At 47.2% G+C, this 27,616-nt stretch overlaps 1 protein-coding gene across 5 annotated transcripts; it reads right to left on the bottom strand.

The window, feature by feature from the left end:
* Nucleotides 1-2,884: 2,884 nt before the first annotated feature.
* Nucleotides 2,885-26,852, bottom strand: TSPAN33 (tetraspanin 33). Of its 5 annotated transcripts, none has more exons than XM_047695478.1 (8): nt 26,504-26,852; nt 11,971-12,055; nt 11,187-11,314; nt 10,777-10,851; nt 9,612-9,707; nt 7,744-7,872; nt 7,180-7,341; nt 2,885-4,008 (listed from the first exon to the last, which is right to left on the bottom strand). In XM_047695478.1, the coding sequence occupies exons 1-8, from the start codon at nt 26,603-26,605 to the stop codon at nt 3,988-3,990; spliced, it is 798 nt and encodes a 265-aa protein (XP_047551434.1). In that variant the 5' UTR covers nt 26,606-26,852; the 3' UTR covers nt 2,885-3,987. The 5 variants fall into 5 exon arrangements, with proteins under 5 accessions (XP_047551434.1, XP_047551431.1, XP_047551430.1 ...); XM_047695475.1 differs by lacking the exon at nt 2,885-4,008 and adding an exon at nt 5,856-6,968 and having other exon boundaries at nt 11,187-11,311; nt 26,504-26,850; XM_047695474.1 differs by lacking the exon at nt 2,885-4,008 and adding an exon at nt 5,856-6,968 and having other exon boundaries at nt 26,504-26,849.
* Between the last annotated feature and the right edge of the window lie 764 nt (nt 26,853-27,616).

The following is a 27,616-nucleotide window of genomic DNA, read 5'->3' as shown; positions in this document are numbered from 1 at the left end:
GGGATGAGTGAGGGATGAGTGTGGCTACAAAGAGGTAACACTGATGGGCCTTGTGATGATGGCACAGTCGAGTGTTTCTTTGTAATAGCTTTATCAAGTATAATTTGTATATGTAGGTCACTACCGTGATCGTAGTGATGACTATGCAAGACTATACCTACATTAAAATTACCTAGAATTATGCACACATACTCAACTGAGCGCATGTGTTACTGGTGAAATTTGAATGAGCCCTATGGACTGCATTGATGTCACTTTCTTGGTTTTGATACTTTACAGTAATTGCATAAAATGCTAACATTGGGGCAGATGAGGGAAAAGTGCATGGGACTTCTCTGTATGTTTCTTTGCAACCTCCTGTGAGTCTATAATTGTTTCCAAAAATAATGTTTTTTTTTTAATTTGAGGCATTTTAAAACTGCTTCATCCAAAACAGCACCTCTTCTATCACTCTCTATCCTCATATCCTGCTTTATTTTTCTTCATAGCCTGTATCTCTCCCTAACATTTAGTATATGTAATGTATAAGTTATCACATATTTGTATAAATCTATACCATCCAGTAGAGCTAGGAAGGCAGGAACTTGTGTTCTCCACTGTATGCCCAGTCCTACAGAGGCGCCTGGTCCATTTGTCTTTGTTGACTACATGAGTGTACCTGCCTTCCTGTAGATGCACATTTCCTTTACTGTGTCTATAAGTAAATTGGCCTTTACAGCCTTCTGCCAGAAACAACACCTTTATCAAGGTATCCACCCCAGACTCTCTGTTCAGAGAAATTTCAATTGTCTTTTTTTCAGTAATAACATTTTAATACAAGCAATTCTCTAGTGGGGAATAAGCAATTTGATTCCATTCTGTTTATTCCTTCCTGGCTCCAATCAGTTCTTTTGGGAATATGTCCTCGTTTAGTGTCTTTCCGGGATAGTTAAACCTTCAGCTATGAGAAGGCAGCTAAATAAAGGTCCTTGAATCTGACAGAGTTCACCCTCTGGTTCCTCAAAAAGAGCTTTAGGAGCCCAAAGCTTCAGAATGAGTGGTTCAAATAAAATGAAACAATTTTACAAGAGAAACAGTACAAAGAAAGACCGTTAAACTCTCAGCCATCTTTCTTATTACAAATGGTCATGACTCATTTTGCTGCGGATCTGTGGAAGGCGGAATAATGGGTCCTAAAAATGTTCACATTCGAATCCCTGAACCTGTGAATATTACACTTTGCATGGCACTTTTGCAGATGGATGTGATTAAAGTTAAGGACCCTGACATAGGGGAGATTAGCTTGTGTTATGCAGGTGGGTCCAATCCAATCACTCGAGCCCTTAAAAGGAAGAAAACTTTTCCTGGCTGTAGAGAACGGGACAAATGGTGTTGCAGACTTTAAAGACGGAAGAAGGGCCTTCAAGAAGCCGGAGAAGTCAAGGAAAGAGATTCTCCCCTGGAACCTCCAGAAAGGAATGCAGGCCGCCCAGCACTTTGATTTTAGCCCAGTGAGACCCATTCCACGTTTCTGATTTACAGAACTATATGATAATAAATTTGTGTTGTTTTAAGCACTAAGTTTTTGATAAGGTGTTACAGCAGCAAGGAAAACTAATAGGGTATCTTTTTCTGATTATAGCTTTTCTATTAGCTTTGCTTATAAGCAACAGAAAGCAAGTTGAGTTTCCTTAAGCAAACAAACCAAGCTTTTCAGGAAGCCTTCAGTGTCTCTGGGAACCCAAGATTGGACAGCAGTGGAGCTGCACAAAGGTTGTAAGACCATAGGGAAAGCTGCTACCCGCAGCATCCTTCCTCTGCCCTTTTTTTTTCTCTGCCTTCCCACCCCGCATCTGTTTCATTTTTCTCTTTTCGTAAATAGACTTTCTCTGCTACTTAGGGCATAAAGTGTAAGAAGGCTGAGCCCCAGTTTCCACTTGCTTCTCTTTCTTCACCAGAACAGTCAGCTCAGGCTGTAATTAGAATCTTGTTCTCAATTCCAAATCCCAGGGAAGGAACCCTGTTACGGGTTGAATAGTGTTTCTCGTTCCTCCCTTCTAACCCCCTCAGTACCTCAGATTGTGACTTCCCTTGGAAATAGGGTCATTGCAGTTGTAATTAGTTAAGATGAGGTCATACTGGAATAGGATGAGTCCTTATTCCAACAGGATTGGTGTCTTTATAAGAAGAGGAAACTGGGGGGCGCCTGGGTGGCTCAGTGGGTTAAGCCTCTGCCTTCAGCTCAGGTCATGATCCCAGGCTCCTGGGATCAAGGCCCGCATCAGGCTTTCTGCTCGGCGGGGAGCCTGCTTCCCCCCCCCCCCCCGCCCCCCCACCTCTCTGCCTACTGGTGATCTCGCTCTCTCTCTGTCAAATAAATAAATAAAATCTTAAAAAAAAAAAAGAGGAGGAAATTGGGACACAGACACAGAGGGAAGACTGACACATGAAGATGGAGGCAGAGGCTTGAGTTAAGCTGCCACAATCCAAGGAATGCCAGCCAAGGCTACAGCTCTGGAGGCTTAACTAGAAGCTGGAGGAGGCAAGAGAAGATCCTCCCCTAGAGGTGCCAGGAGGAGCATGGCCCTACCAGCCCTTGATTTTAAACTTCTGGCCTCCAGAACTGTGAAATGATAAGTTTCTGTTGTTTTAAGCCACCCAGTTTGTGGCTCTTTGTTACAGTAGCCCTGGCAAAGTAATGCAGTGCCTACAACTGATCCAGTTAGCTCTGTCAGGGAGACCATGTCTTACAGTACAAATATGGTTCCTTAAGACTCACCCCTATGGCTTGAGGGGGAGATAGGGAGCCAATTTCCAAAGAAGGAAGAACCACTGTGAACTCGGCCGGTGCACTGAAAAGCTCTCCACTCTCGCTCCCGACAGCTGGGATCAATATGATATTCCATTTTTTTGTTTGTTTGTTTTGCTTTAATTATTTTACTCTCTGGAATGCAACTAGTATGTGTGACAGATGACTCTCAGTTACTTCTTTCTCATACCATAATCTACTTGTCCTGACATTATTAGTGATCACCCCTTCCTCTCATCACTGTGTTTATTAGTCAGTGAGTACTGATGGTTGAAAATGCTTCTGGAGTATCTATGCTCTTCCAATCATCTGACTGATTTACCAGGTTCCTGGTGTGGTGGTGAGAAGACTCTAGAGGCTTAACTTCCAATATAAATTCTAGAGTCTGGTTACTCCCCACTTTATCCCCTTCTCTAAGTGTTTTATCTATGGCAGTTTGGAATATCTAATTACTCTTAACTTGTTTTTGTGAGGAGAGAGTACGGTTTACAAAATGTTCCTGACCTCTTTAGAGTAATGGCCTAGGGGAACTCTTCTGGTTCCAGGGGAATCGAAAGAAAGAAAGAAAGAAGTTTTCTGTGTCCCCTTTTTGAAACTGATCCCTGACCCTGTTAACATATCTGCTCTTTGGGATGGAACACGTCAGAAAATAGCATATTAAAGGACCCACATATTAAACTTGTAATAAACATGTGCCTAGCACACAGTAAGCGCTCAATAAATGTTAGGCGATTTTTAGAACCAAGGCCAGACAACGCCCACCTCAAGCTCTTGCCAATAACCAACAATAGCTCATTCCTAGATTTCCCCACCTTAAGAGATACATGAGAGTGGGAAGTGAGTGTCCTAGGCTGAATAATGACCACCCCAAAATGTCCATGCCTTCATTCCTGGAACCTATGTGTTTATTACCTTACAGAGGAAAAGGAACCTTATAGATGTGCTTCAATTAAGACTCTTAAAATTGAAGATTATTCTGGACAACCTGGGTAGGCTCAATATAATCAGAGGGACACAAGAGAGTCAGAGTCAGAGAAAAAGAAGGTGTGACCACAGAAGCAGAGGCTGATATATTCTAAAGATGAAAACGGGGGCCAGACAAACAAACAGCCTCTAAAAGTTGATAAATGGATCCGCTAGGGCCCTCAGAAGGAACTCAGCTCTGATGATGCCTTGATTTTAGCCCAGTGAGACCCATTTCAGATTTCTGACTTCCAGAACTGTAAGATAACAAATTTGTATTGTTTTAAATGTGAGGTAATTTGTTACAGCAGCAATAGGAAACACATTCAGAGGCAATCATTATTTCATGGAACATTCTGCAAACTTTGCACTCTTGGACTCAAAGTCCCTATTTACATAGTTGGGTTTGAGGCCCACAGACCTAGCAGTACTGTTCTTGCCACCTCACGCCAGCCAGATTTCCTTTCTCTTCACGTCCGTCCATCTGGTCTGATCTCCACCACCCCAAGAATTTTCTTCTATTCACCCACCTCTGGGGCCTAGATCTTTGAGACTAGGCTTATTAGAAACTGAAATCCAGGCAGCAAATTAAAATGAAACGTGAAATACCAATGAGAAACTATTTTTAAAATTGGGGCATTTTCTCTCCCAGCATCAGGCCAAATAGAAATAAGGCTTGAGAAACTGAGAACCAGAGACACTGAAAAAGGTATCTAGCTGGGAACGATGAACTGCAGTATCAGCTTCTGAACTTTTGCTAAAGGCCCTTTAAGGCCTGGGACTTGGGCAGAAATTCCTGACCCTTTTGTTCATGGCCAGGAGGCTACATACGATGAGACCTAAGTAAGAGTATAGTTTGGAGGTAAGCAGTCTGGATTTGAACCCTGGTTCCGCAGACCACCATTCCCGTTCCCCTATTCCAAGAGGCCCCAGATGAGCCTCTTGCCAGTCGAGCTCCTCCAAGCGGTGTGAACCGGGGAAATGCGTCACCCCAACTCCTAACCCAAACGACAGTCCGCGTCACCAAAAGAAAAAGTAAAAAATGCTTTATAAAATGTATCTTGGACACAAAGAAAGCGCGTTTTCCTCTTCTCTCAGAATACAAGGCCCTTACTTTTAATTTTTTTATTTGTGATGATTTTATTATTTTTTTTTTCTTTCAGTTGTGTTACTAGCTGGAGCTAAACATTGGCAAGGGCCCCAGGCGGCTGCTGGAAAGGCGCCCTCCCAGGAGCAGAAGGCTCGTTTAGAAGAAACTGGGGGCGGGGAGAGAACTCGCGACTCGGTCTCCCCACCGCGGTAGGGACTTTTTCGAGTCTTTCTCCGACCAGGCCAAAGCTCCTAGGCTGAGACCCCACACAACAGAGCGCAGCCAGGAGACTTCGGGGAACACAAACAGCAGAGGTGCATTCGGGAGCCTGCAACCACCCCCTGGCAACCCAGCTCCCAGCTCCACCCCGGCGGGGGGCGGAGGCGCCGGCTCCGGCCGCCGCGGGGGCGGGGACCACCCACAGCGCCACGCAGCCCCGCCCCGGCCCCGCCTCCGACGCGCCAGCCGGGCCTCCGGGCTAGCCGCCCGCGCACGCTTCTCAGGGTGTGAGCAAGCCCCGCGCCCCGCTGGGAATTTTTTACTCCTTGAAGTACGGCGGGCAGCGGTACCAGCTCCTTCAGATAAAGATGGAGGAGGGAGCTGGAGTGGGTGAAGAGACGGCCTTCTTCCTCCTCGTTCCCCTCCCCGTCCCAGCAGAGACTGCTAGACTCTGATTTCCAGCTGTGTTCTTACCTACCCCCGTCCTCAAAGTTTTGGGTGGCCAATTTTAATTCAGTGTAGTTTGGGGAAAAATTAACATCAGGATTTAGGATAACACTACGCCATTCCCAGGTCGGAACTGGGAACCTTTCGACCTAATTCAGACCAGAGAGGGTGGAGTTGTGGGAGGGGAGTAGTGCCTCTGGTTGAGGGAGATGGGGCGAGGGATGGGGCCCGGGAGGTGTTGTGATGTTTAGGGGAGCCTCCAGTCCCCACCTGGAAGGAGGGCCCACCCGCTGCGCCCTTCTACGCCTCCCCTTCTAGTTGCCAGAATGGAAAATTCATGGAGTCCAATTTAGCGCAGGTCAACAAACTTTTATTGCCACTTCTGGCTCCCCTGCCCCAACAAGATCCCTGCTTCTAACACTGTAGAAATACTGAGCTTTGGTGCAGGGTAATGGGGGCGCGGGGAGGGATGTTAATCGTGCCTCCTCAGCGTACTGCCAAGGTTAAAGAAACCCCACTTGCTGGAAAGGGAGGACCAGAGGGGAGGAATTCAAGGACACAAATGGCTCAGTCCCACCTCTGCTGGCTGCAGAGTATAAGGACCGTGGTTCCAAACATTTTAAAAAGGGGTGGAGTGGGGCAGACGGATGAATTTGGCTGCTCTTGTACCCCTTACCCTTGCTGCCACGTTTCCATGGAAATGAGGGAGGGGCAGGATGTAGTTCACTTTGACTACCTGGGAGGATGGCAGGGCAGCATTTAGTAAACATACCACCTTCCACTCCTACCCAACACATATAACTGTCCCCAGTCAACCCCCAGCTCACTGCCTGTTCCACTCCCTTCCCTTCTGGAGCTGGTATCATACCAAATGGACTCCAGGTAGTGCTGTTAGTGTCCACTCTCCAGCCAGGTCTTGCTGGCAACAGATGGAATCAGATTATGTCCAGGAGGCTCAGTAGCAGCCCTGGTAGGACCACTGGTTGTAGCACCTCAGTGAAAAGCAACACCTAGTACCCCCAAGACTCTGTGCAACCGATGTTTCCCAAACATCTCTGCCCAGACAAAATAAAAAACAAAAACAAAAACCATAAACCCAAATGTGTATGGTTAAAAATAATGCAAAATAACTCTAACAATGCCGAGGGCTAGGATGGAGGAGAGGAGGACGGACAGCCTTCCTAGACTTGAGCCACCTGTGCACCCTGCCTTCTGCTGGGCTGGAGCTGGCTTCTCCCCACTGGGCTGTTGCTGGGGAACTGGAATCCAAAACTCCCATTTGGTGCCGAGAGCATTACCCACTGCTATTGGTTGATGATGCTCGCCTGTCGCCATAGTGAGGACATGCAGGATGGATTCTCAGTACCACGGGTCAGCTCGGTGCTGCTGGTTGTACAACTGTAGCTTGATCTGATCTTTGATCTGATTCACAAGGATCTGGGACAGCAGGATTCCTACCAGCTGGGAGAGGCGAGACGGATTGGGCCCTCAGCAATGAGTGGTGTCTTTGTTTTCCCTGAATCAATCTTCCCAGTATGGTTAGCACCATCCCAATCCCCTGCTTCTTAGCAACGTCAGTGCCTGACACCCTAGCTGGTCTCCAGGTGCCCTCCCCAAAACAAAGGAGTCTTTGCGGGGCTGTAGGACCCACGAGTCTTACGGGGTAAGTTACCTGGGGGATGGCCAGGCCCAGGGCTACACCACCAAGAAGGAAGAGGTTGCTGTGTATCCAGTTGACCAGTTTGTCAATACAGCCATTGGTATAGATGACGTTACTAGCCTCCGAGTAGTCAAGGGCCTGCATACCTTGGCCACACATGGTGTTGATCACTGCCTGGGGAAAGAGTTGAAAAGCCAAATGGAACTCCTACTCCCAAACTTTTTATTTCAGGCCCTCGCCGATGGTCTTCCCACCCTTCCTAAATTCCTAAATTGGTGGGGAATATATGCGAAGGATCCTAACTTGGGAGTTGCTAAATGCATGCTTCCTTTCCTCTGGGAGATCTGAATTCAGTTCTCCTTGCTTTAGAGACCTGCACCTTCTGAGTCGCCGTGTGGACCACAGGAGGGAAAAGGAAACAGAGCCATTAGATTGGGGTGAAAAGAAACATCTAGCAGCTGTCCTACAAGATTGATTGGTTAAGCTAGGGAATGGGGATTCCCCACAACGGTTACCCTAGTCGGCAAGTAACTGAAATTGCTGCCTAGGAGGAAATGACGTGGGATGTAGACTCACCTGGTTCAGGGTAGGCAAGCAACAGGAGTAAGGCACAGAGCAGCGCTCACGGCTGGGGTTGTCTTCTGAACAGTTGAAGTACATGTTCTGGGACCAGTCCTTATAGGAAATCCCTCCACAGCAGCTGAACTGCAACAAAACCCACCACAGAGGTTAAGAATCACCCAGTCCTCAGAGCAGCTGAAAGTCCATGGCCAGCTTCCATTTATAAATTCAGGTTGTTTTTAAACTTTGAGCCCACATTTCTCAGTGGCCTTTCCCTTTATATGCCTTGTTATGACGACCATAGTTGTATATATAGTTTGTTTTTCACATTCAACTAGGAGCTCCTTGAGAGCAGTTTCTGCACAGGATAGAGGCTGCAAAAAGGAGTGTTTCAAAAACACTGGCTGAAATAATTAAAGGATTACTGTTAAAAATATTTCTTTGAATACAGAGAAAACAGAAGAGAGTCTTCAATATCATGGGCCCATAATTATACCTTGAAAGCACGTAGGATCCAAGTGGGAAGTTGCACCAAGGGAAGGGGAACTCAGTACTGATCTCAAAAGCACTTTTATTTAAAATTCAACTTTTGAGGGGCGCCTGGGTGGCTCAGAGGGTTAAGCCTCTGCCTTTGGCTCAGGTCATGATCTCAGGATCCTGGGATCAAGTCCCACATCGGCCTCTCTGCTCAGCAGGGAGCTTGCTTCCCACTCTCTCTCTCTCTGCCTTCCTCTGTGCCTACTTGTGATCTCTGTCTGCCAAATAAATAAAATCTTAAAAAAAAAAATAAAATTCAACTTTTGAAATAAAATCTTAAAAAAAAAGGGGGGGGCACTTGGGTGGCTCAGTGGGTTAAAGCCTCTGCCTTCGGCTCGGGTCGTGATCCCAGGGTCCTGGGATCGAGCCCCGAATCGGGCTCTCTGCTCTGCAGGGAGCCTGCTTCCTCCTCTTTCTCTCTGCCTGCCTCTCTGTCTACTTGTGATCTCTGTCTGTCAAATAAATAAATAAAATCTTTAAAAAAATAAATAAATAAAATTCAACTTTTGATTCATAGCAGCATGATTCACAATAGCTACATGGTGCAAGTGACCCAAGTGTGCATCAAAAGATGGATGAATTAACAAAATGTGGAAGATACATACAACAGAAGGTTATTCAGCCTTAAAAGAAGGAAACTAACATGTCATACAACATGGATGAAATCTGGAAACATGCTAAGTGAGATAAGCCAGTCACAACAGGACAAAGACTGTACGACTCCACTCATATGAGGTGCCTCGAGTGGTCAAATTGAGACAGAAAAGAGATGGTGGTTGTCAGGAGTTGGGGCAGGGGGAAATGGGGAGTTAGTGGTTAATGGGTAGAGCTTCATTTGGGGAAGATGAAAAAGTTCTGGAGAGGGATATGGTGACGGATGTAAACAATGTGAAGGTCCTTGGTGCCACAGATTTATATACTTAAAAAGGTTAAAATGGTAAATTTTATGTTATGTACATTTTGGCACAATTTTTAAAAGTTAACTTTTGAATAGGTAATATTTAAAATATGCCCATTTCCTTATCTCCCCTATAAGTAACCACTTAGAATAGTTTCTATATATCCTTGTAGATTCCTTTCATAAATATGAATACATATTCTTTCCTCTCTCCTTTTTTACACACATGGTAGATTACTATACACACTACTGCTCTGTTCTCTTAAAAGTACTTTTAAAGCACTCTGCTATGTATGGTTTTTTGCCAAACCTCCTTCCAGAATCCATTACCTGGCAGGTAATGAGGAAGCACTTAGGCCTGGAAGGTGAGGTGCGTATTAGGATGGTATTAACTTTTGCCTACAGCCTCTGAGACCACAGATGACCTCCCCCCATTCATCACCCATACCTTCTTCTGGCCAAAATCAATGAGGTTCTGTAGATCCAAGTCATCTCGGTAGTGCACAATGGCGTTATTGATGATCTCACTCACTTTCCCTCGTGCCTGCCAGAGACATGAGTAGGGAATCAGAACATGGGACTAATCCCTAACCCTTTTCTCCAGTCAGGAATAACAGTAGATAGCGATCATCCTTCTTCATTTAAGTCAGCCTTGAAATCAGAACCAGGTCCTAGGTTGATGGCCAGTTCCAAAGCCCATCCATCCCTGGGCCCTCAGGTACCAGGAGGCAAGAGAACAAACACAGGACCTGCTGCTCCCTCTTCTCAGAGCCACATTTCGAGATAATCCAAGATTTATTTACCTCTGAACACTATTACCACAAAGTACTTGTTGATGCAAAGCAGAGAATCTAATACAGACATATTTTAGTAGTGAAGTGCTTCTAAAGCTGAGACACTGACCTCTAGTGGACAGAAGAGAATAGCATCTATTTCAACTCCAAACAAATCATTTTAGGATTTTACTAAGCCAGAAGGACTAGGACATTCTGAATGAACTCAGTGGCTCCCCATTTCATAGTTTCCACCATGCTTTCTTCCTTCTTCCTCTGCTACTTTTCTCAAAGTTTGTTGTCTATAGTCCAGTACTATCCCTGGCAATTATTTGCCCTTTGAGAAACGAAGTCTTGTTCTTAACTAAAAGGACTGTCCCTAAATAGCAGATCACTTCCAGCTTTGGTGAGCACTGCTCAAAATCTCATTTACTTTCCCTCTTCTTTCCTTCTGTTTATCCCAATAAGCAATGTTTAGAGGAAATAAAAGATTCTTCATATTGTCTATGGTCTACTTGATAATTGTGTTTTACCCAATAATTTGCCATTAAAGTTTGCAGATTATTTTAACTTTGTGTTCATAGAATTTGTTGCCTATGCCTATTTGTTGCCTGTTGGCTTCTCAGACTGTCAGAGGAAAACACCTTATGATCTGGAAATCCTGCTTAAATATGGTGACCTTAAAGGCCATTCGTTCACCCCTAAGGAGAATCTTTCAAAGGCTGATGCCTCTCAGGGGACAGAGCACTGTGGTTAATTAATCAGACTAAGCACAGGCAGGAACCTTCTCTTCCTCCCTCTGGTTCACACCTGAGGAGACCCCTTGACCCCCAACATTACCTTGTCTGAGAAGACGAAGCCCAGGACTCCTGCAGCCAGCTGTAGCAGGAACACGATGGTGAGGCAGAGGGAGAACTGTGGGGAGCAGGCAGGAAAAGGAGACAGCTGATTACCATGCTGAGCTCCAGCCCCTCCCCCAGGGCCATGGGGTATACTGGATACTGGGGGGCTATGGGGCACTTCTCCCAGATGCCCCATGCATGATAAAGGCCTCTGCCTTCACCATGCTGTCTTAAGGGTGGCCATCCTGTGCTGGGTCATCTGGGCTGAGCTCTATAGTGGGGAGCAGACAGTACAGGCCTTTGGAGAGGGGGACAGAGAAAACTGAAAGGCTGTAGGAATGGCATCAGGAGCCTGGGAGGCATAGGGAGGAGGCCAGGGTCTTTATGGTGGGGACCCTGATCACTCACCGTCTGTAGGAGGCAGATGTTTTCACGAAGGGATCCAATGCAGCCGCAGAAGGTGAGCAGGAACATGAGAACGCCCACCACAATCAGCAGGATGGCAGGGTCCACTGCCAGGTAAGCCAAGGCTGCTTCTGGAGGAGGGGTTGTCTCTCAGTCTGAGCCTGAGGCTGGCTGAGAGTAATACCCAGGGACGAGGTAGGGGTGTCCCCCAAAACTGTTCTCCTCTGCTGGGGGAATCTCTAGTAGGGTTAGATGACGGTTATAGGGAAGCAGTACTCCCCTCCCATGGGGAGAATAAAAAGGGCCTAGAAGGGTTTGTGACATTTCATTTGAGGAACTAACAAAGTGAGAGCCTTTATTCCCAAGATTAAGAGAGGAGGAACCACTTCCGCTCCAGAAAAGAGTTAGAATGGCATTAGGCTCCCAGTTTTGCAGATTCCGTTTCCCGGAGACTTCGTGCAGTAGAACAGGAATGGAGGTTGAGTTACTTCAGGACAGAGGGAGGGAGGGGCTGAGGCCTCTGATTACTCCCTGCTCCCAGAGGCCTACCTCCTTTCCTTGACCCTTTCCAAGCCTAACATGCAGGCACATCCTGGAAGATTGGTGGGAGCTCAGGGAAATCCTGGTGAACCAGCATGGCTGGCCTGATGCCTTGGAGTAGGGGGTTAAGATTGGGCTAGAAGGCAGCTTACATGGGAAAGCATATTAAAGGGCCAGAGCTGAAGGAGGCAGAGGAGGAAGGGGCTTGGCAAGAATCATGGGGAGCTGGAAAGGGCCTATAGCTCACCTGCATGCTTCATCAGCCGAGCATAAACTCCCACAGCCACCATCACCATGGAAATCACCTGTGGACACAGGGAAGGAGGCAGACCCTGAGATTTTGGAAACCAGAGAGCCCCTCGTAAATTACCTTGAGGAAGATGACTTTCCTAGGAGCCAGAGATGAACATCTCTGTCCCCCCAAGAGATACAGTTGATAGCATCTGTCTGCTTTGTCTCCAAGAAAAGCTTTTACCAAGATAATCTCATTTGATCCCACAACACAGTTATCTTGTGGGGCAGCTCTTTTCCCCATTTTACAGATGAGGAAATTAAGGCAATTCAAGGTTATTAACAGTGGGTAAGAATGTGGGCTTTGGAGCCAGTGAAACCTGGGCCTCTGATAAACAAATCTCTAAGCTTCAGTTTTAGTGTGAAGATGGGATTTTTAAAATAACTACATCTCATAAAACTACTGTGAAATTAGATAACGCATGGAAAGCATTTAACACAATGCCTGACAATAAATATTATCTATCATTACTAATAGTTAACTTGTCCAGGGTCACAAGTTTTGAATTTGAATTCAACTACATCAAAGGGAAGGGTTTCTGAAAAATTTTTATTTATTTATTTGAAAGAGAGAGTGCATGCGTGCATGCAAGAAAGAGCATGAGGGGGGGAGGGGGGGAGGAAGAGGGAAAAGTAGGTTTTGGGTTCATGACCTGAGCCAAAAGCAGATGCCTAACTGAATGAGCCACCTGGGCACCCCCAATGGGCAGGTGTTAAAGCTGAAACAGGCCTGAGTAGATGTAAACTCCCAGGTCTCTAACTCTCTTGGGGGTCAAAATGGTCTCAAATGCAAGAAAGCAAGTGCATCTCAATGTGAACGGATGCATGCACAAATGCATGTGTGTAAAATACCAAATTGCCTTGGCAAAGGAGGCTTTGTCTTTGTAAACCTGGATCCCAGCGTGGAGCAAAAGAGTTTAGACGCTTCAAACTTCCTAGCTCCTCCCTGAGAGAACAAACCCCTCAGAGACTACCAGCAATTCCCAAAGGGGCCTTTCCTGCCCCTACTCCCACCCACCCGCCAGGCCTCCAGGAGTGCAGGGCAGCCCAGGGTGCACATCTCTTGGCCACTCTTTCTTTGTGCCCAGTCCCCAGGCTGGTGCTAAGCAGCAGCTGGCTGTCACCATGGCAATCGCTGGGACCAAGCTCTGGCTGGAGGGAGTTCTCAGCAGCAGGGACTTGACCAACTCACTGGGGAAGGAGATGGCTGGCTAGACTCCACTGTCCTACAAGACAGAGACCAGCTGGAAAGAGCCATCTTGGGGCTTCGGTGGGAGAAGGGAATAGGTCCCCTAGAGAGGTAATAGGGTCAGAGTAGCCCCTCAGCAGAAAGATATTTTTCCTTTGTGGCCTCTGCCTTCAGGTGCATTTAGCAGTAAATGGAAACCCTTATCTAAAACCATATCTTTCCGGACTCTTCTCTGGCTAGATACACAGCTTTGCCCCCCTCAATCATTTGACACTGCCTCAGACTCAGGACTAGATGTGTTATCTGCTGGCCCTTATGCTCTTTGTGCAGGAGAGAGGGAGCTGCTGGCAGAGCTGGGAGTGGGGCTGGGGGTGCCGGCTGGCTTGCTATCTCCCAGCAAGTGGAGCAAGGAGCAAGGCGGAGTGGGTGGGAGGTGAGGAAACCACACTGCAGAGGTCCCAGCCACCCCAAGGCCTGCAGGCACAGCCCTTTGCCAGAGTGACTGAGCATCTCGGCCTGCCCTTTAAAACTCCTCACAGCCAATTAATGGTTCTGAATATTCTTTTACTGAATCACTGAAAGATATGTATCTGCTCTTTATTTCTCTTTTTTTCCCCCCAGGCTCCTCACTGTTTTTGCAACATGTTAAGTTTCCACCAGGATGTGTAACTTTCCACAGAGATGGTCTCTGATTAAATCCTAACACAGCTAAAACAAGAAAGAGAAAGTAAAGAGATGCCACAGAACACAATAACTTAGTTCCATGTGGAGCCTGTAATTATAGCAGTCGCTCTGTCTTTAACTGTGGTAGGTAGACTAGTGTCCCCCCCAAAAGATGTCCTGTCCTAATTCCTGGAACCTGTGAATATGTCTCCTTCCATGGCCACAGGGGCTTTGCAAATGTGATGAAGGGTCTTGAGACGGGGAGATTATCCTGGAGGGCCTTAGAAGAGGGAGGCAAGAAGGTTTGAGTCAGAGAAGGAGATCGGCATGACAGTGGAAGCAGAGGTTGGAGTGGTGTGGTGCCAGGAGCCAAGGAAGATGGACAGCCTCTGAAAGCAGAGAAAGGCAGGAAATAGGTTCTCTGGAGCCTCCAGAAGGGATCAGCCCTGCTGATACTTTAATCTTACCCAGTGAGACCCATCTTGGAATTCTGACCCTCAGAACGTAAGAAAATTAATTTGTGTCCTAGTAAGCTACGAAGCTTGTTGTAAGTTGTTACAGTTCCAAGAGGAAACTAATACACTGTCCAAATTCTGTTCCTCAGCAGATATGCACAAGGTACTCTGAGGACCGCAGAGATGAGTAAGATACGGTCCCTGCCCTTAAGGACACCTGTATGTTATATGGGAGAGGAACAAGAACATCCAGAGCCTATCCTTTCCAAACTTGGTGTCATTAGAATGGAAGGGAGGACAGGGAGAGAAGAACTTAAAACTGCTGATGCCTCGGCTGTACCCCAAACCACCTATTTCAGAATCCCTGACATTGGAACCCAGGCAAAGATACTTCTGAATGCGTTCCAGAAGATTCCAACGTGCGGCCAAGTTTGAGCACCACAAGCCTAAAGCACATTGAGCCAGGGATCTAGAGCGGCAGGTGCAGGTTACATTAAAATCTAGATGAAGATTTTAATATCATCATTAATATTTAATACGATCGCTAATGACACTGCTTACCTGGAGCTCACTAGCTAACGCTAAAATGTGACATTTTTATCACTGATCTGCCTCTTCATCCTGAAGTCACAGCTTGCCCTTTCACACCCCATTCCTGCCCACATCCCCCACCCTGAATTCCTCAAAGCCACTGCCGTCCCAAAATTAACGCCACTGCCGTTAATAGCACGGCGCTTTAGAGCTGAATAGAACCTTAGAAATGAGCTCAGCCACTCACCTCTTTTTATAGATGAGGCCCAAAGAGCACAGTGATGCCTGACCAAGTGCACATGGGTGCAGAGGAAACATCTGGACTAAACCCAGTTTCCAGTCTGAGTCTGGAGCTCTTTCCACCGTGTCAGGCTTTGCCACAAAATCCTTATAACACCCCGCAATATTGCCAATGACCTCCTTTCATGATGAGGATGGAGATAAAGACACTTCTTAGAATGGCTTTTCATATTCTGGCGAGAATGAAGTCTCACTGGAAATTTTTAAAAGCCAGACACAGTTTTTAAAATAGCTGAGTCTAGCAAAAGGCATGTTCCCGAAGATTGTCAATCAAATTATATAAAATAACTTGCATGCACCAATGCCTTTATCCTTATAGAAGGTGAGTAATCACCTTATAATGAAAATAGCCATCTCCTGGGCTCCTGGAAAATGGTTCAATCTACGACTGGAGCAGGAGATATACAAGATAGGCCTGGAGTATGTGTCTCATGGTGCCAGAAAGTAAGGAAACGTTCAAACACACACACACCCCACACTGACGTGGATATGCCAAAGGGACATCGAAATGAGGAAGTATGAAATTATTATCCCAAACATAAAATAAATACCCATGAGTCCATACAGATAAAAAGGACTTAAATTTTTTTTTTAAAAAGGACTTAAATAAATAAGCGAGGGAGAAAAGACAAATTTCCTATGCAGAAGAATTCCAAATAATTTGTGTGTAGATGCTGTACTCTGGTATAGATGCTGCACTCTCGAGGGGGTGGAGCCCAACTCCCCACTCCCCTGTGTGAGCTGCCCCCGTGGTGACTCCTTTCCAAAGAGCACAGGATGGAAGAGGGGGGAAAAGACTAACTTTGCGGGTGGAGACACCTGGCAAACACTGCCTCAGCTGGGTAAGGTCAACACCAGCAGAAGTAAATCACAGGTATGTGATATGTGTGATGAAAATGACGCTTCACGGGCGCCTGGGTGGCTCAGTGGGTTAAGCCGCTGCCTTCGGCTCAGGTCGTGATCTCAGGGTCCTAGGATCGAGTCCCACATCGGGCTCTCTGCTCAGCAAGAAGCCTGCTTCCCTCTCTCTCTCTCTCTCTCTGCCTTCCTCTCCGTCTACTTGTGATCTCTCTCTGTCAAATAAATAAATAAAATCTTTAAAAAAAAAAATAAAAAAAAAAAAAGACTTTAAAAAAAAAAAAAAAAGAAAGAAAATGACGCTTCACTCCTGTGGTTTTCCTCCTGAAAACACATAACCCCAATATAAGCATGAGAAAAACACGAGGCAAGTTCCAACACAGGGACATTCTACAAAATAACTGACCAGTATGCCTCCAAACTGTCAAAGTCATCAAAACCGAGGAAATTCTTTTCTTTCCTTCTTTTTTTCTTTTTGGAGGGGGGAGGGGCAGAGAGACAATCTCATGAACAGAGCAAGCCCAATGCAGGGCTCAGTCCCACAACCCTGAGATCACAACCTGAGCTGAAATCAAGTGGCGGACACTTAACTGACTAAGCCACCCAGGCACCCCCCAAAACCAAGGAAATTCTGAGAAACTGTCACAGCCAACAAAAACCTAAAGAGACAGGAAAACTAAATGAAATTTTGTATCCCGGATAGCCTCCTGGAACACAAAATGGGTGTTACCTGAAAACAGATCTGAGGGGCACCTGGATGGCTCAGTGGGTTAAGCCTCTGCCTTTGGCTCAGGTCATGATCTCAGGGTCCTGGGATTGAGTCCCACATGGGGCTCCTTGCTCAGCAGGGAGCCTGCTTCTCCCTCTGCCTCTGCTTGCCAATCTGTCTGCCTGTGCTCTCTCTCTCTCTGACAAATAAATAAATAAAATCTTTTAAAAAATGGAATCTATTTAAATACAGCCATTCCCAATTTGTTAGGTGTTAATTGGTTAGTAAATCCACATTTTTTAATATCAGATTTTCCTAAACTGGGATTTACTTGTAAGAAACTTCACAAACTTTAATCAGGAGGGGTTTGTCCTTACAACAAAGGGTAAGGCAATGGATCTTAAAACTGTTCAGGGGTGAGAGCACCATGAATCTACAACTCTCTATTTGTATAACCTGTACAATTTTGAAATACTGAATTCTTTTCTGAAACTTTAATATGCTATCACTGCTATCTAATTTACAGTCCATATTACCTTTCCCCAATTCTTCCAATAACGTCCTTTATAACTGTTCTTTTTTTTTTTTACTTTATTTATTCATTTGACAGAGATCACAAGCAGGCAGAGAGGCAGGCAGAGAGAGAGGAAGGGAAGCAGGCTCCCCGCTGAGCAGAAAGCCCCGATACAGGGCTTGATCCCAGGATCCTGAGATCATGACCTGAGCCAAAGGCAGAGGCTTAACCCACTGAGCCACCCAGGCGCCCCTATAACTGTTTTTTGTTTTTTTTTGTTTTTTTTCTTTTTTTCTGATCTAGGATCCCATAAAAGATCATGAATTTAATGATCTTAGCGATCAAGTCTCCTTTGGCCTGGAAGAGTTTTGCAGTTTTTTCTTTTCTTTGTTTTTGGTCTCAAGACACTGACTTTTAAAAAATTGTGGTGGGACGCCTGGGTGGCTCAGTTGGTTGGGCAGCTGCCTTCGGCTCAGGTCATGATCCCAGTGTCCTGGGATAGAGTCCCACATCGGGCTCCTTGCTCATCAGGGAGCCTGCTTCTCCCTCTGCCTCTGCCTGCCATTCTGTCTGCCTGTGCTTGCTCTCTCTCCCTCTCTCTCTCTGACAAATAAATAAATAAAATCTTTAAAAAATAAATAAATAAAATAAAAAATAAAAAATAAAAAATTGTGGTAAGGGACACCTGCGTGGCTCAGTTGGTTAAGCGTCTGCCTTCAGTTCAGGTCATGATCTCAGGGTCCTGGGAATGAGCCTCACATTGGTCTCCCTCCTCAGCGAGGAGTCTGCTTCTCCCTCTGTCTCTTCCCCTGCTCACGCTTTCTCTCTCTCCCTCTCTGTCAAATAAATAAATAAAATCTTTAAAAATAAATTAAAATAAATTAAAAATTGTGGTAAAATATATATATGAAAAAATTAACCATTTTACAGTTCAGCAGCCTTAAGTACATTCACGTTGCTGTGTGAGCTTCCCTGCTATCATGTTCCAGGATTTTTTCATCACCTCAAATAGAAACTTTTTTTTTTTTTAAAGATTTTATTTATTTATTTGACAGACAAAGATCACAGGGAAGCAGAGAGGGAGGCAGAGAGAGAGGAGGAAGCAGGCTCCCCGCTGAGCAGAGAGCCCGATGTGGGGCTCGATCCCAGGACCCCGGGATCATGACCTGAGCCGAAGGCAGAGGATTTAACCCACTGAGCCACCCAGGTGCCCCTCAAATAGAAACTTTTAACCCATGAAACCGTCACTCCCCCATTCCCTCCACACCTCCAACCCCTGGCAACCACAAGTCAGCTTTCTATTCCTATGGTTCTGTCTATTCGGCACATTGCCTATAAATACAGCTCTTTGTGTCCGGTTTCTTTCACTGAGTATAATGTTTTCAAGGTTCACCCATGCTGTGGTGTGTATCAGTACTTCATTACTTTTTATGGCCTAATAATATTTCATTGTATGGATATAACCCAATTTGTTTGTCCATTCATCCACGGATGGACATTTGAATTGTTCCCACCTTTTGGCTACTATAAATAGTACTGCTGTGAACGTTGGTGTACAAGTTTTTGTTTAAATACCTATTTTCTTTTTTTTTTTATTTTTTAAGGATTTTATTTATTTATTTTACAGAGAGAGCACAAGCAGGGGGAGCAGCAAAAGGAGAGTGAGAAGCAGACTCTCCGCTGAGCAGGGAGCCAGATACAGGGCCCAATCCCAGGAACCCAGGATCATGACCTGAGTGGAAGGCAGACGCCCAACCAACTGAGTCACCCAGGTGCACCTGAATACCTTTTATTTTTTTCAAGATTTTATTTATTTATTTGACAGAGAGATCACAAGTAGGCAGAGAGGCAGGCAGAGAGAAAGGGGGAAGCAGGCTCCTTGCTCAGCAGAGAGCCCGATACGGGGCTCGATCCCAGGACCCTGAGACCATGACCTGAGCCGAAGGCAGAGACAACCCACTGAGCCAGCCAGGCGCTCCTGAATACAAATTTTCAACTCTCTTGGATATATACCCAGGAGCAGAACTGCCAGGTCATATGGTAATTCTATGTTTAATTTTTTGAGGAGTTAACTGGGCTCTTTTCCCCTAGTGGCTGCATGATTTCACATTCTCACCAGCAAAGCACCAGGGTTCCAATTTCTCCATGTCCTTGTCAATACTTGTTCTGACATATTTTTGACAATGGCTTTTTTTTTTTTTTTTTGGAAGCTCATGATGCCCAGTGTGGGGCTGGAGCTCATGACCCCAAGATCAAGAGTTGCATGCTCTACCAACTGAGCCAGCCAGGTCCCCCAACACTTGCATTTTTTATAAGCCCAGGCCAGTTGTTTTGCAGAATATCCCTCAGTTTGAATTTATCTGATGGTTTCCTCACAATTAGATTCATGTGACACAATTTTTTTTCAGGTGACACATTTTTTTAATTTTTTTTTTTTTAAAGATTTTATTTATTTACCCGACAGAGAGATCACAAGCAGGCAGAGAGGCAGGCAGAGAGAGAGGAGGAAGCAGGCTCCCTGCCGAGCAGAGAGCCCAATGTGGGGCTCGATCCCAGGACTCTGAGATCATGACCTGAGCTGAAGGCAGCGGCCCAACCCACTGAGCCACCCAGGTGCCCCTAAATTTTTTTTTTAAAGATTTTATTTATTTACTTGACAGAGAGAGAGATCACAAGTAGGCAGCGAGGCAGGCAGAGAGAGAGGGGGAAGCAGGCTCCCCGCTGAGCAGAGAGCCCAATATGGGCCTCGATCCCAGGACCTGAGATCATGACCCGAGCCGAAGGCAGAGGCTTAACCCACTGAGCCACCCAGGCGGCCTCAGGTGACACATTTTTGACAGAAATCTTACACAGTTAATGTTGTGTCCTTCTCAAAGTGTCAGGTGGTGAGCAAGAACAATGTATTAATTTCTAATGTAGAAAAAAGGAACAATTTACTAAGCAATGACAAGTCTGTTAAGCATATGTCTCTACATCTCATAAAACAATAAGACAGGCGCTACTCTTAAATAGTTTCCTGGTTTTCCATAATATTTGGTTGCTCCTTGTCCTCTTCCTTTTGTCTTCTGCTAGCTCTTGCTGGCAGATGAGCAGCCACAGATACTAATGTTCATTGGAGAAAATAGAAAATGAAGAAAATTCTCTCCATTATTTGACTTTGTTTCTTGTAAACTGCAGAAAGACAACCATGATTTGGTGATACAAGAAAAACCCTATTCTAGCCCCTGGAACAATCACAGCTTCAGGGATATTATAATGCACGAAGGGAAGAAAGGTTATAGGGCACCAAGATGAAACTCTGAATAAGAGTTCTCCTGGCAGGACGCCTGGGTGGCTCAGTGGGTTGAGCCTCTGCCTTTGGCTCGGGTCATGATCTCAGGGTTCTGGGATCGAGTCCCGCATCACGCTCTCTGCTCAGCGGGGAGCCTGCTTCCTCCTCTCTCTCTGCCTGCCTCTCTGCCTACTTGTGATTTCTCTCTCTGTGTGTCGAATAAATAAAAATCTTAAAAAAAAAAAAAAGAGTTCTCCTGGCTTTCGTACCCAAATGCTATTAATTACAGGCAAATTAGCTCTTGGAGTCCACTTGGATTGTACCTTAAGACCAAGGTGGTATGACAAGCCCTGACAAGTGACAGAAGGCCCTTGGAGACACAGTGGGGTCTCTGTTCCCATGATAGATAGGAAATGTCTCTGTGAACTATAAAATATATAAAGGCATCATTCATTATCACCTCTCTCTGGCTAACAGTAGAAATATGAGCAAAGGGGGTTTGAGGCTGAAGGAAGTCAGTCCCAAGTTTAGCTAGCCCTCACCTAGACTCAAACCTCAGCTACTTACTACTTGTCAGAAGAAGCACTCATCCTAGCTCTCCAAGCTCATCCCTAACGGGTGAGCTCTAGGAGTTCTTTCTAGCAACAGCAATAGCTACCCTTTGTTGAGTGCTAAGGGTCAGGCACTGGGCTAGACCCTTTATATCAACTCTTTCCTTGAATTCTGACCACAGTCCCAAGAGGGTGTTAGCATCTTCATTTTATAGAACTGATGTTGGGAGAATTCAAGTAACTCTCCCCAGCTCCCTTAGGGAGTGAGCAGCTAAATGGGACAGGAACCTAAGTGTTCCTGTCCCCAGAGCCGGAGCTGTGTGACCTGGGCCCCATGGCTGCCTTCCTCTCCCTGACTCATGGCAAATCCAGGGCACGTGCATTCCCCTTGGGCATCACGTGAGATGGGAAGAAGCTGCCTGTCAGTCCTCCTGGGCGAGCAGCTGGTAATCTCCAAACTGGGTGGGGCTCCAGCCAGGGGGAGAGTCAGAGAGCACCAAGAGGTGATGGGGCCAGTGGGGCCCAGAGGAAAGTCCCCGGAACAGCACCTTGAAAGGGGAAGACATGGCATCACCACACAGGGCCCACCAGCCCCTGAGAGAAAGCTCTGGCCATGTGTGTCTCCAGGTTCTAGAGTCCAGTCCACATCTAGTGGGGGCATCTGTCTCAAAGTCCTCTCCTCTTCTTGGAATCTCTTCCCCTTTTCTTTTGAAGGTGATGGTGTGGGACAGCTGGGGATAGAGTGGGAACCAAAACCTTGCTCTTACCCAGAGGGACATAAGGAAGGAGGGGTCTGTACCTCTGGTTTCTCAGTCCTCTCTGTCCTTATTTCTGGATAAGCCTGCTCAACCTAATGCAGGGCCTCCTCTCTCCCTGCCCAGGCTCTGCATGCCCTGTCTTCATGTGGCCATCCAGCACCATTGTTCCTGGGTTTCTCAGGTGGCAACCATCTGTTTGAAATAGCTCTTGGCCTTCTCCCTCTGGATTGGATGCCCTGCTGGAGTGGGGGAATCCACAGAACTCTTTCCTTTCCAATGTCTGGAGCCAACCATTCAGCTTCTCTTTAGCCATGGCTGATCTTGGTTTCCTAAGGTTATACATGAGAGACAGAAGTCCGTAAGGGCTCATGGGAGTATAAACACTCAAACTATGGTCCTGGAGGTCCCAGCCTGACCAGAGTCTTCTATCAAGACTCTGAGAGGTGTTACATGTTTTCTTTTATTCTTTTAAAGGCTTCTTGAAGTTTATGATTTTCTACCGGGTACAAGGCAAACAGAGCTGTTGAGATAAGAAAGCATATGAATGACTTGACAGCATAGGATATGCTTCTTGTCTTCATTTTTAATGTTTTTTTTTTCCATTTTTTTAATGTTTTGTTTGTTTTTAATGTTTTGTTTTGTTTTTTAATTAAAAGAACGTGACTACGTCACTTATTACAACCTGCCTGGTCTACAGGGAAAGGAGGAGACCTGGGGTGGGGGAGGGAGATCTGCCTTCTAAGGTACTCAGGTATGCGTGTGCACACGCTCGTACACTGGGGGTTATGCTGGGTGGTAGAAAGGGCCTCTGCTACTAGGAAGGGTTTTTGCCAGGCTCAAGGCTGGTCATTTCCCTATGGCTCCTGAGCCAGATGGCCACAGATGGTGCTGCAGGTGGTCTGGGGCATTCTCACTGCCCTTGCGGACTCCAGTAGTCCTGGAGGGGAGAGTGAGTTTCTTAAAGAAGATTCCTAACTAGAGGCCTGGACTGGTCTAGGAAAGATCAGGACAGGTGTCCATGTGCGTTGCAGTGGGAGTGGAAAAATCTGGGTGCTGTAGGTCATAATTACGCACAACCCCGAGGGAGATGCTGAGGAGCATGGCTGACCTGGCTTGAGGGAGGGGTGCTAGGCCACAGGACCCAGTGCAGAGGAGAACACAGTTGGATCCCTCTCCCCCATCAAGGATGCTCAAGGACTTCCGGTGGTACTGCATCTTGAGAGACTATTGTCCGTAAAAGAGGGCGGAGGGGCATCACGCCCTCACCCGGCACGGGCTGCTCCATCATTTGCCATTCAATAAACATTCAGTAAATACCCACCCTGCCGAACTCAGATGGGCCCTGAGAAGCAAGAAGTGACTAAGGCAGCATACCCTACCCTCGGGGGCCTGAAGTCTGGAAGAAGGGACATAAATAAACACATCATTGCAGCAGAGGTAGGGGATGAGGCAATTGAGGTATACAGAAGGTGCCATGGGAGCCCTGAGGCATGGCCACCAAGGAAGTCTGGGCTGAGTCACAGGGACTGGAGGTCTGAGTGCAGCCTGACTCAAAACCACTGCAACTGCGGCCCTGGTTGGAAAAAGGACCAGCAAGGAGGGAGAGGCCCGCTATGGGCAGCATTGATAATGTCCCCGCCAGTGTGTGCCCGAGGCTGATAAGGCACGTACTGTGGCACTGGTCTTGCCTCTGCACAGAGCTGTCCAGCACAGGGAGGGGAGGAAAGTCAGCCACTTCTTAACTGAAAGATTGTAATACAACTTTTGGGATCTTGGGGCAACTACTCTGGCTCATGGGATCCCAACAATCAGTCATCCAGCAGCATGATTCTGGGGAGAAAACCTAGGCAAAAGGAGAAGTGAGATTTGAAACATGAACAGGAGGAATGGGTCCTGCTCCCAAAGATGCCAGCAGCCTTCTGAGTCAGACTAAATGACCCAAGGGTCGGGGCTGTTAGAGCCGCAGCAGGGATAGCCAGATAGTCATACCAGCACTGAGTGTGACCCCAGACAATACTGGCTACCTTCCGAGTGTGTTCCAGCACAAACACACCCATCCACAGCTCCTCCAGGCGCTGGCCAGAACAGGCACTCTGCCTGGAAAGGGAGAGGGCCAACATGGGAGCCTCCTAGGCAGAAGAGGGGAATTTGATTAGGATGGCCAGAGCCTACAAAGAAGAAAGCACAGGAACCAGTCCCTGAAGGGTGGTAGGAAGAAAGAGGACTGCTGAGCTGGGGAAGCAGCCCTTCATCTCCAGCTGCATTTGTGTGGAATGTAGTTCTGTGTCTCTGGGCCTGGGGTAGAGGTAACACTCAGTCACACCCAAAAAGTACTGGCCTCTGGGAAGGTCAATGTCCCAGGGACACTGGGACACAGAAAGATGCATCCTTAGATCCAGCCCCAGGTCCTGAAGAAAGAAAACAGTTCCCCAAAGTGATGCATTCATCTTTAAATAGTTTACAGAGGCAGAAAATTTTTCTCCTTTCGAGCAGAAAGATTAAGGACAGAGAGACAGATATATTGGCTTAGGGTCACACAGTAAGTTGATGCCAGAAAGGAACTGGGCCTCTTGTCCTTCATTGTGCTATTTCTAGAGCTTCTGACTTTTTATGAGTCTAAAGTAGGGCCAAGAAGGGGTTCTTCTCTAATTTGGGAAGGTGCCAGCTTAGTTAGCCAGGTCCTCTGACCCTGAATGAATCATTTTTACCAAGGTAAATGGGTCTATGGAGCCACACTCTTTCCCTGACTGCAACCTCCCAAAGCCATTTGTCTGGTAAAAGGGGGGTGGGGGTGGGGAATAGGGTGGGGGAATCTAAGAAAATGACCATGAACGCAAGTGTAACAGATGTACCCAGCTGTTGTCACTGGGGAACACAGATAAGGGTGAAGTGCCAAGGGCTCCAAAGAAGAAGTGGTCTCGGCTGACAGAAAAACTCAGAATGAGGATCTGAGGTCCCTGGGATGCTAATGCTGGCTCTGAGGATAGTATGTCATCCCCCAAAATGGCATGTTCCTGGCCTGGAACATTCAGTGAGCATGGAGGAGGGCTCACTGGGACTTGCCCTTAGGCGGGGAGTTTCCCTTAGAACATCCCCCAGCCCCGGCAGAGCGGTGGTGGGTTTTTATCTGTTCTTCCCTAACCTCCAGCTGAGGCAGACCCTAGACCATGGGAAGTTGGGTTAACTAGGAATACTAAAGGCCCAGCTACAGTAGCAGTCATCTGGGCCCCGGACTTCCCCTAGAGGCACTGTACTTCAGTAGAAAAACCACCAGATCAAACTTATTAACCAGCTGTCAGATGTTGGATAATTAACATCTCTGTGTTTTAGTTTTCTCATATATAAAATGTGGGTGCTGGACAGGATATCTTCTAGACTTTTTTTTCCCAGTTCTAAAACCGAGAATTTGTTAGGAACTCAAACTTCATTTTTTTCCCAGTACCACCACCCTCTAGGGTTCCTCTCATTTGTCCCAACAGGCTAGCACTTATGTACTTTGTGTCTGTTCTTCAAACCACGGCCCCTGTGAACCTTTCCAGCAACTGGCTTAGATGCCTGGTCTGCTCCCTCTCCTAGGAAACATATTTTAGACTCAAGCTTTCTCCCTCCTGCAAGTCTGAACTTTTGGTCTCAGGCTGAAATGGGCAGGGATAATGGGCACCTACAGCAGCCGCTCTGGCATGGCTGGAGCTGGAAGAGAAAGGGGGATGGGAGAAGGACCTCTCTATGTTCTCAAACCCAGAGGAGCTCAGGAACTCTACAGACATGAAACAGGATTGAGCTAGCATTTCATGATCTGCTCCAGCTGGATTCCCGGCTCCAGCAGAGTGTTTCTGCCATTCCTGATCATACTGGGTCTGATTTTATGGAGGAGGGAACTAGGGCCTACAGAGATGAATGTCAAGTCAACAACTACAGGTTGGAGACGAGAATCCAGATGGGCCCAGTCCAATATTTTTTCCACTTTTCCACACTAATTGTAAGATTCTGAAAGGACTGCTGGCCTTTCAGCCCAACACAGGGTCCAGTTAAAAGAAGCTGAAGACTATCAGGCTCCAGAGGATGGAGTCTGGTCCTGAGAAAGGTGGGGCAAAGTTTGGGACAGTGCTGGGAAAGACATCCACATCTGGAGGCCATTCCTTCCCCTTCTCAGCCTTTGGGAAGAAGGGGGCACCAGAGGCCTCCAAAAGGAAAAGATGAAGCCCTTTAACCTATCTTCTCTGAGGTAAGGGAGAGGGAAGGTCTGGGTTTTCCCTGGCTTCCTCTTTTTTCTTTGCTGCTCAGCCTCCCAGCCCCCAGGCCTGAAAGTCCCCCAAACATGAATGTACCATTGGATCTGCTTTGAGCCAACAGGAAAACCCGCTTCTCCTGCGCAAACCCATTATTTTGGCCTGTCACAGATCCTCATCAAACGACCAGAGGATACCCGTTAAGTCTTTACTGAATCTCTTGCATTATCCTCCCCCTCTCCCCACCCCCAACATCCCCTCCAGAAGCGGTGCCAGTATGGTGTCCCTCCCCAGGATAAATTACCCCAAAGTGTCATCAGCCCAGAAAACTAAGCAGTGGCGTTCACGACGCTCGCCTTTAACCTGGCATCCCGGGACGACCCTCCTCGGCTGTGGACAGCTCACTGCACCCTCGAGGGGTGCCCTGCAGCCCAGGTGCCCCCAAGACCCCCACGACTCACCCAGAAGAGCATGTTGAAGAAGAAGAGCAGGTATTTCACCAGCGGGCTGACGAAGGTGAACTCCTCCCCATAGCCAGCCGGCGCCCCGGGTCTCCGGGCCATGGTCCCGCCGCCGTCCCCCCGGGGGCCTATCTCCCCGCGGCGGCCGGCCCACCTGCGCGCCCTGCGCCCCGGGGCATGAGCCGCGCCACCGCGGGAGCCTGGGAGGCGGCGGAGCTGCGCGGAGGTGGGAAATGCCCGAGCCGTGCGTCCGGGAGGAGCGCCGCCGCCGGGAGTCGCGGGAACGGCGGCGGGCAGCGTGAGCGGCGGAGACTCCGCGGCGGCGGGAGGACCAGCCTGGCCCGCCCGGCTCCCAGGAAACCGAGCCCGCCCCTGGCCGCCCATTGGCGCAGCCACCGAAGCCTGACTTCTCATTGGTCGGTCGCTGATGTCACTAAGCGTCCCGCCATCCCTCTCCTCCGAAAGGCCGGGGAGACACCTGTTCTGTGAGGGACAACTTGTTAAAGGGTCAGTGGTTCTGCCGCCTCCCCCGAGAAGGGAAGCATCCAGGCAGCAGCTGCTCAAGGGAAAGGGATGAGACGGAATGCACACTGCATTACACACCCATGTCCTCTACCCTGTTGCTGTACACACCTACAAACACACATGCCTTAAAATCAACAAGTACGTACGTCGTGTGTTCAGCAATGCGCCCAAAGCTGTGGGAATACAAAAGAAGAGAGAGAATCCCCGGGGAGATGACAATAAAATCAAGGAGACAAAACTAACCTACATGTAACAACTAGAAGATATTTAAGAGTAACGGCAATCCGGTTTAGAAACTATATATTTTAAATGCTTATTTCAGAAGCTCTGGAACCCACTAGTGGAAATTTGGAAGCATCACCAGCAATCCTGCCATCTCAGTTCATTATGGTTTCAACACCCCCCCCCGCCCCCTTCCTATTTCCGTAGAATCATGGTCTATGGACAGACACTGTTCTTAACATGTTGATCTGACACAAACAGGTTGAGTGCAGTGTAGGTAGTGGGCATTGTGCTGGCTAACATAAGTAATACGAACAAGAATGTTATTAATTGAATATATGTACCCTACCCCCATTCATGTTCCTA

This window comes from Lutra lutra, chromosome 11 (genome assembly GCF_902655055.1).
Source record: "Lutra lutra chromosome 11, mLutLut1.2, whole genome shotgun sequence".
NCBI classification, from domain to species: Eukaryota; Metazoa; Chordata; class Mammalia; order Carnivora; family Mustelidae; genus Lutra; species Lutra lutra.
Note: the sequence above shows the minus strand (reverse complement) of the source record. Positions and strands in the feature narration are given on the sequence as shown.